The 12,587-nt window shown below is 37.7% G+C and overlaps 1 protein-coding gene across 8 annotated transcripts in view; it reads left to right on the forward strand.

Annotated features, from left to right (window-relative positions):
* ahcyl2.S (adenosylhomocysteinase-like 2 S homeolog) overlaps positions 1 to 12,587 on the forward strand; it is a 66,949-nt gene that overhangs the window by 30,748 nt on the left and 23,614 nt on the right. For 2 of the 8 annotated variants that reach the window (XM_018254314.2, XM_041587660.1), the window contains exons 2-6: positions 5,061 to 5,172; positions 8,383 to 8,511; positions 10,055 to 10,155; positions 11,669 to 11,771; positions 12,060 to 12,154. In XM_018254314.2, the coding sequence (XP_018109803.1) occupies positions 5,061 to 5,172; positions 8,383 to 8,511; positions 10,055 to 10,155; positions 11,669 to 11,771; positions 12,060 to 12,154 (540 nt within the window). 8 annotated transcript variants of the gene reach the window in all.

The following is a 12,587-nucleotide window of genomic DNA, read 5'->3' on the forward strand; positions in this document are numbered from 1 at the left end:
GAACCTTTTCTTATGGTTCTTTCATTGTAACGATTCTTTTCTGCTGAAGATTGTTTTAATCCCACTTTTATTTAAACCTAAATGGATTTGTTGGATCTACCTCAGCAAGATTAAATAAGTTAGCACTTGGCAGCAGAAGAGAAGGAGGGTGACTGCTAAAACACATGATTGACAGAGAATGTAGGAATTAGAAGGTACATTCGGTTTAGAACATCCGTTTTTGGAGCAGGCAGTCCCAGGAAAAATGTGACTTAAACGCATTTTCTTGTGAAAGTACATTTTGTCTCTGTCTCGGATTCCAGTAGAAAGTTTAATATTTTACCCTAGTCTCCCTTTTCTGGGACAGGTGACATAAAAATGCAATTTCTTATGTTTCTCCCTTTTTATGATAAGAATAGACAGTAGATAAAAGATAGGAAGTTGATTTCTCTAGGTTATGTAAATGATAAATCTTAATGCACATTTTTTGCAAATGGATAGCCTTAAAATTTGCTGATGTAATCTGATCTTTCACTGAAGGTAGATTTACTTAATGGAATAATCGGTATACTCCAACTTCTAGGAGGGTGCTGAGTAGCATTAGTAGGCATAGCCTGGGGGAATGCAAAACACTTTTGAAATGAGTCTAATAAACAACTTAATTATATAGAGTGCTGCTTACTTAAATAAGCTGTTGTTGGTTAGGCCATGTTAGAGACTGATTTTAACAGTTTAGAGGTCATTACAAGTCTGTGTAATAAGGTATTAAAAGCTAGCTCTGAATTCTGGAATGCCTCATTAACTTGGGGATCAACCCTTCCTCAGTCAGGGAACCAAGAGAACACTGGCAAGGCAGGTTGGAACCAGAGCTGGCTGGACTGAATGTATAAAAACATGGAATGGTTGCGCTGAAGCCTTATCTGGAGATGACAGAAGGCTTGTTATCTATCTGCATGCTTAATAACGAAAAGAAATGCAACATGAATGGTGGCTCAGAGTTAAAATCACAGGTGAGACCCAGGTTCAGAGGTGGTAAAATCTAGAATGTTGATAGCTGGGTAAATCAATACCTTGTGACTGTTTATGTAGGGTTATGTTCGGTCTCATACCTTTCTACTATAGATATCTTTCTTTTCAACAAATCTCCAGTATTTTGATTCGTGACTATTAAGTCAGACTGCTATTTTGAACCCTGGTTAAAATTAATTTTGGTCCGTGTGTGTGTAAAGCAGACTTTACTTTTAATGATAAAATTAATTCTCCTGATAGAGAATAGCAAGGGATAAACAGACCCTCCTTTAAAAACATGTGCAAAGTGTGTTTATGTAAAGCTTTTGTATAGGTTGAAATGGTCGACTCTCTTCAAAGGGGAAAAAACATTTCCCTTTGGTACAGGTTTTTATCTGGAAGGTAAATTTGGGACATTGAAGCTAAAACACCTGGTTGAGGCTAAACCAAATAAGCACAGAATATTGGTAAAGACAAATGGAATATTATGTGTTTAGGGTTTTCAGTTATGGTTTCTGTTGGGAACAGTATACAAATAGCACTAAGATAAACGGAGTATCACGGTCGGCACCCGAATTCCAGAACCAATGCTAAGCACACTGTTCTCGGCTGTTGCTTCCGCCTTTAACAGCCGCCTTTCACCTCGCGAGGAGCCCTCGGCTAATCGGATGCCGCCAGGTCTTATTAAGAGAGGTGCCAAGCGAAGGGTTCTGGATGAGCAAAGGGGCACGACGGTAAAGCAAAGTCTCTGGGCAGAAGGTTGCAGTACAAAGCGTATACAAAAAGGTGTATTCAATCAGGCTAGGTTGAGGCAGGCTGATTACAAGCGGAGTCAGACAGGCAAGGGTCAAACCAGGAGATCAATCAGAGGGGATACGGATACAGAAGAGTCGGTTACCAGGCAGGGTCAGGATTCCAGAAGTCAGGATAGTCTTAGAACAGGCAGGGGTCACAACAGGAAATCGGATATCAGGAAATAGAAGCTAAATATCACAGAAGCACCAGGAACTCACTAGGAGAAAGCCTATAACGGGCAACTGAAAAATACCAAAAGCCCTTTTAAATATGTTTAAATTTCGCGCCATTGCTTTCTGGCGTCATCATGCCAGCGCGACTGTGCCACAAAACTAGCAGAGGCACGTTGCGCGCGCACTAGGAAACAGGCGTATTGGAAGGAGAAGACCAGCCTGGCGGGCATCCCTGCCAAGAGTGCGGCGGGCGTCCCCGCCGGCCCACTAGACCGCCAGGGTGAGTAGCCCTCACACTGAGATTATACTTTTAGCATGTGTTGAATGGCTGTTGTGAAGCATTTTTATTATGTTTTATATGCACAAGAAAAAACGCATCCAGCCTTCTGCATTGCAAACCGAATGGAGTCCAGTCCTATCTATTTTTACTGTTCCTTATAAAGGGATAATAGTATTGCTTTTTATCTCAATGTCCTGTAACTGAAATGAATGCATTCCATTTATATTAGGTGAGATGTTTTATGCAATTTTTTTTTAAAATGGAACTCTTTATTTTGTTGTGAATATAATTGTGCATATTAATTCAATGTGTAGTTTACACATTTACATTTCTAAATCTAGTTCTCCATTGTGTAATCATCTCAGACACTGATGCAGAGCCTTATGATGTCTCTTGAACCAGAGGGTATGATTATTACAACATATGTAATGCTAGGTTTATTGCATTTTCTGGGTCTGTATAATGATATCTATTACATGGTAATCCATTGTATGATTAAAAAATAAAATTTCATAAAAAGAGGAACCATCCTTACATTGATATTTAGTTGTTCTAAATGCAAATAAGGTAACTGGCATGCTGCTAAAGTGCTTACATTTTTTAGCATTGCCTGCACTTGGGAATTGGTTGGTAAGAGTTTACATTTACCATTGGGAAGGGTCATGCTGTCATGAATTACTAAGTACCATTTTTTTAAGCTTACTACTTTTTTTATTGAGGCATTAAATTCAAATATAAACTGTTATCACACTTTTTAAAAGCAGGCTTTGTGGCTTACATTTCTTGTAACTGAGATGGTTGACCATTAACTTTTTATTGTGGATTTCAGTTTTAGTGGTTTTGTGGTTTTTCTGTATCTATCCATAGAATGACAGAAAGCTTGAGTACAGGCTCCTTTTGAAATGTTTCTTGCAGCACATGACTATACAGTTTCTGGACTGTACCACCTTCTTGAAAATCAGAACCTTTAGGCAAATGTATTTAAAGGACATATTGACCCAAAAAATGTTTTACTTTGTAAAAGAAAGCACAATTATAAGCAACTTTCCAATATGAATTTATTAAAAATTGTTAGTGCTTCAAAAATGTAAAAATAAAACCCGTAACATTAAAAAAAAACCCTACCCTACGTTGACCCCCCTCCCTCCTCCCCCAGCCTACCTGGTACCCGGGGCAAATGCCCCTAACGTTTTACTTACCCCTCGTTGCAGATTCTGTCCTTGGGAGTTCATGGCCGCCATCTTCTTTTCTTTGTGAAACTTGGGAAGCACAAATGCGGAGATGGAGTAATATTCTGGTCCTGAACAACTGCACATGCGCTGAGTCACAAATAATGTCACAAATATATTTTTTCTGTGGCAGTGTAGAACATATAAACATTTAGGCATGCTAAAGCACAAGAAAAATCGCTTCATATAAGAAATATGCTCCATATGTTCAGCTTAGGGCCCTGTGCGAGGAGACCCAACAGTAGGTGTGAGAGCATCATCAACACCGTCAAATCTTACAGTTCAGAGCATCTTATCTCCCACATTTTCATGGGTACAAACATGTATATCTGCCAGATAATCTATGGTACAAAGATAAAATATCATAAATATGAATGCCAGGAGTCTTCTCAACTGTTCCATTCTAAAGTTGTATAGGACTTGTAGACACCCCAACTATATCACAAATAAAAGCAGTTCTTTAAACAGTGCAGAAATGATTACATATTAAAACTTAAAAATTATTGAGATCAATGCAAAATAATCAGACTGAAGAGAAGATAGGAAGGTGCACTTGCCAAGAATAGTAAAATGGCATTTAGCATTTTATTACTAGAAATGCATCTGACACAACAGTCAACATTTCAGGGGGGAATAACTGGCCCTTTGTTGGGAATACGTGACAAATAATAACAGGGCAGTTTTAGGGGGAAAAAAGTTAAAAATGTGTCTTTACTTGACAATTTGCCGCAGGCAGAAGACACAGCAAGAGGGCCACTGTGTGGTCCAAGTGAGATGCTGAGACTTGATCAAAATATGTTTCCAGTTGGCTAAAAGTTTACATTTACTTTGGCACAGATAACGCTGAAAACTTCCACTCGTGTTATAAATGCAGGTGTGAGGATTCATTATATCTTAGTTTGGATCAATTACAAGCTACTGTTTTATTATTACAGAGAAAAAGGAAACCATTTTTAAAAATCAAGATTATTTGGATAAAAGGGAGTCTATGGGAGATGACCTTTTCCTAATTAGGTGCTTTATGGATAACTGGTTTCCGGATAACAGATCCCTTACTTGTACTTGTACAATAACAAGTCAACACTTTGGGGTAGATTTAGCAAAATGCGAGACTAGAAATCACCACAAAAAAAAGCTTACTTTCTATTCATTCCTATGGGATTTTAAAAGCATATTTGTCAAATGGTGAACTCCATTGATAAATACAATTCTAAAAATCTCATAGGAATTAATAGAAAGTGAGTTTTTCTGTGGTGAGTTCTATCACAGTTTGATAAATCTGCCCCTTTCTGCGTGCTTCACTGAATATTAAAATCTAAGTAAGTGTATCCAATCTGAACGTAGTGTGCACTTTTTTTAACTTATGGTAACTGTACACCTTTTTAAATGTATACCTTGTAAAGCATTGGCATACATTTTGTGGTGCTATATAAATGAATACAATAAAGCTTTTGTTGCCTCTTCGAGTATGTCTGCAAGTTTGATGCTGGAAGATAAATGTATTCCATAGAGGTGATGCCTTTTGTATTTAGGGTATCCTAGCAAACTTTGTACCATCCAGATATTGCTTCTAGTTACTATTTGTATTCCTCTCAGCAGATCCAGTTTGCAGACCAGAAGCGAGAGTTTAACAAGCGCCCAACGAAAATTGGTCGCCGATCCTTATCTCGTTCCATTTCCCAGTCTTCAACTGATAGTTATAGTTCAGGTGAGTAAAGAATCTAGTGGAATCGTGGACTCTCCCCATTGTTTCCCCTTCTTTTAAAGGGGATTTAACCCCCCCAAAAATCTGTTTCTATTTTTAGCATTTTCTTTATTTTTTTAGACTTCTAATTTACAGACTTTTGGCTTAACTGTGAGTCAGGAACTCTTGTGAAATAATGGGAGTGCATAGACACGTTAGGGTTGTTGACAATGAGAGCTTTTGAGCTAACAACCGTTAACCTTTAACAAACCATTAATAAATGCCACTAAGTTTGCTCAGAAGCAGTAACCCATAGCAACTAATTTGAGGTTTGTTTTTAAACAGGTGACCAGTAAATGCTTCATGCTTGTTGGTTGCTACAGGTTACTGTTCCTTGGGAAACTCATTGCTTTTATTACATAACCCCATTAAATTGCAAAAATTCTATTTCTGTATCCCTTAACCCCTCTCGCCGTTTTCTTCATTGTTTTCCCCTATGTATCTACTAATCCCCCTAATAATTGAGTGTTGAAGAGTATACTTGCATGTGTAGGCATTGTGGGTGTGTGTTTAAAATGTAATTTTAAAAAAAATATATAATTTTTTTTTTTTTTTAAATAATTAGGATCAGCATACTTTATAGCTTAATTAGGCTCAAGAACCATGTAGTATATTATTATTAGAAAGAAAATAATAAGAAAAAATAAATTGCTTAGAATTGAGATGGCCTTTCCATGGCATAGAGGGGAAAGCACTGGCAAAACACAGTGAATGCTCCAATTCATGCCATTGGTCCCTTGTCTTCCAAGCACCAGTAACTCAGCTCTGTTTTTACTTGTAACTTCATTTTTAAATCCCTTTTAAGCTTCCAATGGATGCCTGAGACAGGCTTGTGATCCTTTGGAATGTCATTTGAATGGAGTATTTATTCATTGTCTGACCTGTTTGCATTGCTTTGTTATTTGCAGAGAATTTTTTTCTTTAATGCAGTCCCTGTCCCTGTTAGGCATTCACATATCCCAACACACACTAGGCTCAATTTTATCAGGAACCAATTAACCTGGCTTTAAAGGTGTGGGTGTAAACTCTAGTACCTAAAGGAACCGTTTCAAGTCCTTTTAGACAATGCAGGATCAAATGCAATAACCCAGCAATGCAATACAAAAGTTTTAGCTGCTAAGCCAGTGTCAGGCAACCAGTCTATTTATCTTTAGAGGAAATCTCCTCCACCTAGACTCATGAGATAAAGAAATCAGATAAGGATTATTCGCGCGGGTAATGACACTCACGTACGACACAAGTAGTACATAATCATTCCAAAAACAGTCCCCAGTGTTGGTCTTTTTATACCCCTGTAAGGGTGTCTCCAAAGACTTCAGTTTTGACCAATCAAAGGTTTAAGTGCTTGTTTACTTTAGTCCATGTTCTGTGTGAATCCTCCAGGCCTCGGGTGATAATCCTTTCTGGAACATTTTGGGGGACATTAAGATGGTATAACTTAGCCTCACACCAGTATGCTTACAGTGTAAATCCTGGTTTGCTAAGCTATTCAGACCCACAGGCACTGCATATATTTTCCCAATAATGGTGGGTAACTAGTTCACGTAAATTTTGAGACCACCTTAGACACATTTGTTGAATGGGCAGAACAGAGAGGGGAACATTGTTTTCTGTGCTTTTAAGCGTTTACTCCGCTCCCTTTTTCTATTCCCCTTTGCTTTTATGTCATGCTTTTCCCTTCTCATCTGTTAACCTGTTTTTTCGAGCTCTTTTTCACAAAGATTTCATTTTTTAGTCTTTCCTTCATTCTCTCTTCCCTTCCTATTCTTATTTTGCTGTCCCTATCTCTATTATCCCTATGCCTTTGTCTCCCATTCTCCTTATGGCCTCCCTATTTTTCCCCCTCACTGTTTCTCACTCTGGTTCTCGCTCTAGTGTATTTTTGTTGCAGGAAGGGTTTCTCAGGTCCAGAGTATTTCATTATTTGGAGCCCTCACTGAACCAGCACTCTCTTTTTCTGTGTGAATTCTCCTTTTACATAGCACTAACATATTCCCCTATCCCATTGCTAGCAAAATTGAGGGATTTCCAGACCCCATGCATTTACAATGCCACCTTTCCTTCACTGTAACTTGCTATTCAGCCTGTCTTATTTAGTATTGATGTGGTACTAGCCTACTTGAAATAGATCAGTGGTGTGTAATGTTTGCGGTGGCGGGCAGATCAGACACAGCATTTTGTGTTTTTTATGAGTATTTGGCAATAGGGAAAGGAGGATTCCATGGTGAGGGCTACTTGCACAACATTTTTTTTATTTGAAGCTGGTCAGCACAAGCAGATTAGTTTTATTATCTAGATTGTTGTTTGGCACGGAGTTAACAAGCATTTGACACATTTTGTTAAAATAAAACAAAGCTACAGTTGATAATGAGGAGGTTGTGTTTTATTGGATCACTAAACCATCTTTAGAAGTGAGTTACGCAAGTCACAAGATCAACATTTTTCTGACTGAAATCCAGTTTTAACTGGTTGGTCTTTACTCCAAATTCTGTCCTTGCTCTTGTGCAGACTTTCTGGCCACGTCTTTTAGATTTCTCAGATACTTAGGCTTGGGAATCCAGGCCTGCAAATGTCAGTCTTATGTCACACTGAGATTTATTTCCCTGCATTGTTCTACTAGTAGATGGACTATAGCATGTCATTCTCATTTATACTATGGTGAAGTTCTGCTTTTCTTTCTGTTATTGCATATAATTGAGGCACTGTGATTCCAAATGATTGCACCCTATTGTTCACAATTTTGAGTTGGTTTCAGATACTGCAGTATATCAGAAATTAAGACTTTTTTTTTCAATAGCTTTCTTATTTTTTTTATACAGTTTTTTTTTTTTCACTCTTTCATGATTCCCTTGAGCCGCTCTGGGAGGAAGGAGGGATCACCAACTCTGTAAACTGTTCTAATATTTTACATTACATGCTGTCAAATCAGCAGAAAAAAAATTGGAGAGGTACATAGGCATATGGTTTGTAAAGTACAGAAAGGTCTGATGGCTGCATTATTGGATGGCATGTCCTTTAGTCATGCTTTTGTTTGTACCGCTGGTTAACAATAGCAGATGAATATACACATACTTAACTTGCATATTATTTGTTATGAAATCAACCGCAAACAAAGCAACAAAATCTTTGCCTTTGCTTATTTATATCCTTTATCACTAGCTGCTTCCTACACAGATAGCTCGGATGATGAGACCTCCCCGAGGGACAAGCAACAGAAAAACTCAAAGGGTAGCAGTGACTTCTGCGTGAAGAACATAAAGCAGGCAGAGTTTGGACGTCGGGAGATAGAAATTGCTGAGCAAGGTATTTGTTAGAGAGAATTTTTTTTTTTTTTAAAACTATCCAATGCTTTGGTATTCTTTGGGACTTGGTAGCCTCGTGCTGTATGTTGTTCTTTGTAAATATTATTTATTTAAAATGGGACTAGTATGGCAAAAGCAATTGATATGTTATATATTTGATTCGTTCACCTAGAGTCCAGTAGGCACTAGAGGTTTTCTGCTCCTTTTCATGACATGTGAGTAATTAAAATGCTAGAGGTTCATTTTTTAAACCCCTTCTAACATCTTTCTAAGTTGAAAACAGCACATTTTTTTCAGCCCCTTGGTGTCCCGCATGCTTTATTTTTTCCCAGGTTTTATCTTTTTTCATATTGATCTCATCCCACTTATGAGCACCTATCATGGCAAACATATACTTGAGGTAAAGTAAGGTCAGTAAGAAATCAGGAAATTAATTTGTGTATTTTGCAAAATTGGTAAGATCTTTTGAATACCTCTAAGGAAATAACATTTTTGGCAGAAGGATCTTTATCTCAGTGTAGCTGAAAGCAATAAATATAACAGTACCCTTTTCCTGCTTTCTCATCTATACACATTTATTCTATCACCTCCCCTGACTTAGCAGTTTACTGAACTTGGTCAGCTATTGATCGGCAAGGTTGAAAAATTCCTTAGGGCGAGGGAAGGGCTACATACAGCAAGCTAAATATATGGTCCTCTGCCTATGACATCCAAGTGTCCTTTGTTTTAGCCAGTTGTAGGCCATATGCTAGACAAACCGTTCAGCCTGATTTTATCTACTGCCAAACTGAGGTCACAAAAAGAGTAAATCTTCCCATTTATTGTCAGATTAAGGTGCCAAAATTAATTGTACACATCTTATTTGTTTAACAGTTTACACAGCACGTATTGTTGTAGTAACAGACGACTAACAATGATATAACAGGCAAGGTTACAAAATGAAACGGAAGAATTAGAGTGCCGTGCTTACCTTCTAAAGGGATGGAGAACAATTGCTTATTGATTTTTGGAAAGCGTTTGCTATTAATCTTCACAGTTTATTAACTTCTGTTGATTTAGATTGCATTAGATAGGCTTCTTTTAACAGGTAAGTCATGGATCATTTGAATGGTGAAATGGAAAGGATGAGTCTAAGGGTCAGGCCACACGAGCAGATTCTGGGAGATTAGTCACCCCAGCGACAAATTGCCTCTTCTTCGGGGCGACAATCTCCCCGAACTGCCTTCCCCTTGCCCCCCGCTGGCTAAAATGAAAATTGCCTACGGCAATGCACACGCGGCTCTTCGTTTTCCAAAGTCGCTGGGACGACTAATCTCCCTGAATCTGCTTCCGTGGATTGACCCTTATACTCCATGGCAAGGAATTCCAGAGTCAGAGGATTGAGAGAAATTTTGTAGGGGAAAAGAGTTGTTGGTCTAAAAATATATTAATATATCAAAAAAACAATAGGCAGGATTTGTAGGGAAAAAATATATTTCCAGGTTTTATCACATTTAATACGTTATTTTATTTCAAGGTGTGGTCTATCTTTTATTTGTTTACAGAGATGCCTGCTCTTATGGCTCTGCGGAAGAGAGCACAGGGCGAAAAACCTTTGGCGGGTGCAAAGATTGTGGGTTGTACCCATATTACAGCACAGACTGCAGTGAGTTTCATTCTGATCTATAAAACCATGCGTGCTTTATTGTTGCCTATATCAACATTTTGAAATATCCTCTGGATCTTTCTACACACACAAATTTAGAACTCCAGTTAAGATTTAGGACAGATTTCTCAAAAATGTGAGATTAAAGCTCACCATAGAAAAAAATTCATCCACATTCATACTATCTCAATGGATGAATGGAAAGTGGGTGAATTTTCCTGTGGTTAGCTTTAATCTCACATTTTGTTAAAACTGCCCCTTAGTCTAACAAATGTTAATGCCTAAGGTACAACCTGGCCTCAGACTAACAAAAGTTGCCAAACACCTGCAAAACCATTGTATAGTTAGCCTCAGACCAATCTTTGATAGTAAAAAGATGGTTTGGGTCTCATGTATGCAATAATTATCTGTCAGTTGGACAAAAGTTGTTGGTTTGACAGCCTGTGTGTGCCTGTGTATGAGCATTTTGTATACTGATTGCCATTAGACTAACAAACTTTCTTCATCATTTAATAAGTGGACACAAATTGTCCTTTTTAAAGTTCAGCCTGAAAACTAATTTTTCATTCTTTTTGTGTCTTTGGACTATTTTCCTCATCCAGCAAACAGCTTGTCCACAGACCAGCAAATTAAAGGGGATGTTCACCTTCCAAACACTCTTTCAGTGCAGCTATTTTCCGATTGTTTACCAGAGATAGACTTTTTGCAGTTGCTTTCCATCTTTTATTCATGACCGGTTTTCCAAAATTTAAATGTAAAGTTTAGTTTTCCTGATACAGTCGGGCAGCTCAGTGATCCAGGAGCAGATTCTAAAAGGTTACTATTTGCTACCTTAGTTGATTTCACAGCTGTGGAAAATTAGCAACTATTGTATCAAATCTAACAGCTGCCTTTAATGAAACATATATATCAACGTCTGTTGAGGGGGAACGACCAGGCTGGGCAGAGGGTGTGTTAGGGTTGGGTGCAGGTCGAGAATATTTCGACCTATACACCACTAACAAGAAGGTAGTTATTGAAAAGTTTAACTCCACGATTAGAAAAAACGTTCAGAAATAGAAAGTGGTTAAAAAAGTAATTATTTCTGGTGAACTGTTTGAAAACAACTACTGAAAAAAAAAGTATTTAACCCCTTCAAAATTTGTCACACAGCTTGTCCGCACTACCAGGGGTCCTACTCCCAACCAATAAACAGGAGACTTGCACTTAGATAAGCCAATTAGCCTGCCATTTGAACAACATCCAATTGTCTTTAATTTTTATAACTATAAAACTGTTTACACTGACTATATAATAGATGACCCTTAGGCCATCTGACAGAGAAGGGACATCTGTAACTTTGATGTGAAAAACCCCTGGAAATAATGAATTAACTAAAAACAGCATTTTAAAAGACATTTAGAATTTTTTTTGCTTTTTAGTCTTTAGTCTCTAGTTTATTACTCTACATGTAGTTTTGTGCAGCAGAAGCAAGTGTCAGGGGCTAACATTGTCATTCTTGCTTTCTGGGCAGGTTCTGATTGAAACTTTGGGTGCCTTAGGTGCTCAGTGTCGATGGGCTGCCTGCAACATTTATTCTACACTCAATGAAGTGGCAGCAGCTTTGGCTGAAAATGGTACGTTTTATCATGATCATCAGATTAAATTAATTTAATTGCTGATGGATAGTGATAATTGCCAGGTCATTGTACAAAATGAAAATGCTATTAAATTCTTTTTAATCTCCATTTTGTGGTTATTTTACCTTTTTCAATGTGTTGCACCCTGTACATGTATGAATATTTGTGACTCTTTACAGAATGAAAGTGCTACCACAGCATGTTTATCATTGCTAGCTCAATTTTCCACCAGTTTGGAACACATTTTTGATGTGCAAAACAAATAAAATGCTTATTTGTCTCAAGGGGTCGCTGTTTTCTCCTGGAAGGGGGAGTCTGAAGATGATTTCTGGTGGTGCATTGACCGCTGTGTGAATGTGGAAGGTTGGCAGCCCAATATGGTGAGTCTTAACCTTTGTATTTCAAGTCACACAGCAATGGTGTTCATAATTGTTTTAAAAATACATATATAATGAAGTCAAATAGTAATGTGTAGACATTTTTCATAAAAAAATGTTTATTACTTGAAAATAAAATAGGTTTTTTTGTGTATTTAGCACATGCCTTACAGTCGCATATACAGTATACAGTGTTTTCATTGTTCATTTTACTTAAAGGGGATGTTCTCCTTTAAATTAATATTGAGTATGATGCCGAGACTGATATCCTGAGACAATTTGCAATTCGTTTTCATTTAATTATTGTTTGTGGTTTTTGAGTTATTTAACTTTTATTCAGCAGCTTTCCCGTTGCTGTTTCAGCAATCTGGTTGCTGGGGCTAAAATTCCCCTAGCAACCATGCACTGATTGGAATGAAAAGGCTGGAATATGAAT

This window comes from Xenopus laevis, chromosome 3S (genome assembly GCF_017654675.1).
Source record: "Xenopus laevis strain J_2021 chromosome 3S, Xenopus_laevis_v10.1, whole genome shotgun sequence".
NCBI classification, from domain to species: Eukaryota; Metazoa; Chordata; class Amphibia; order Anura; family Pipidae; genus Xenopus; species Xenopus laevis.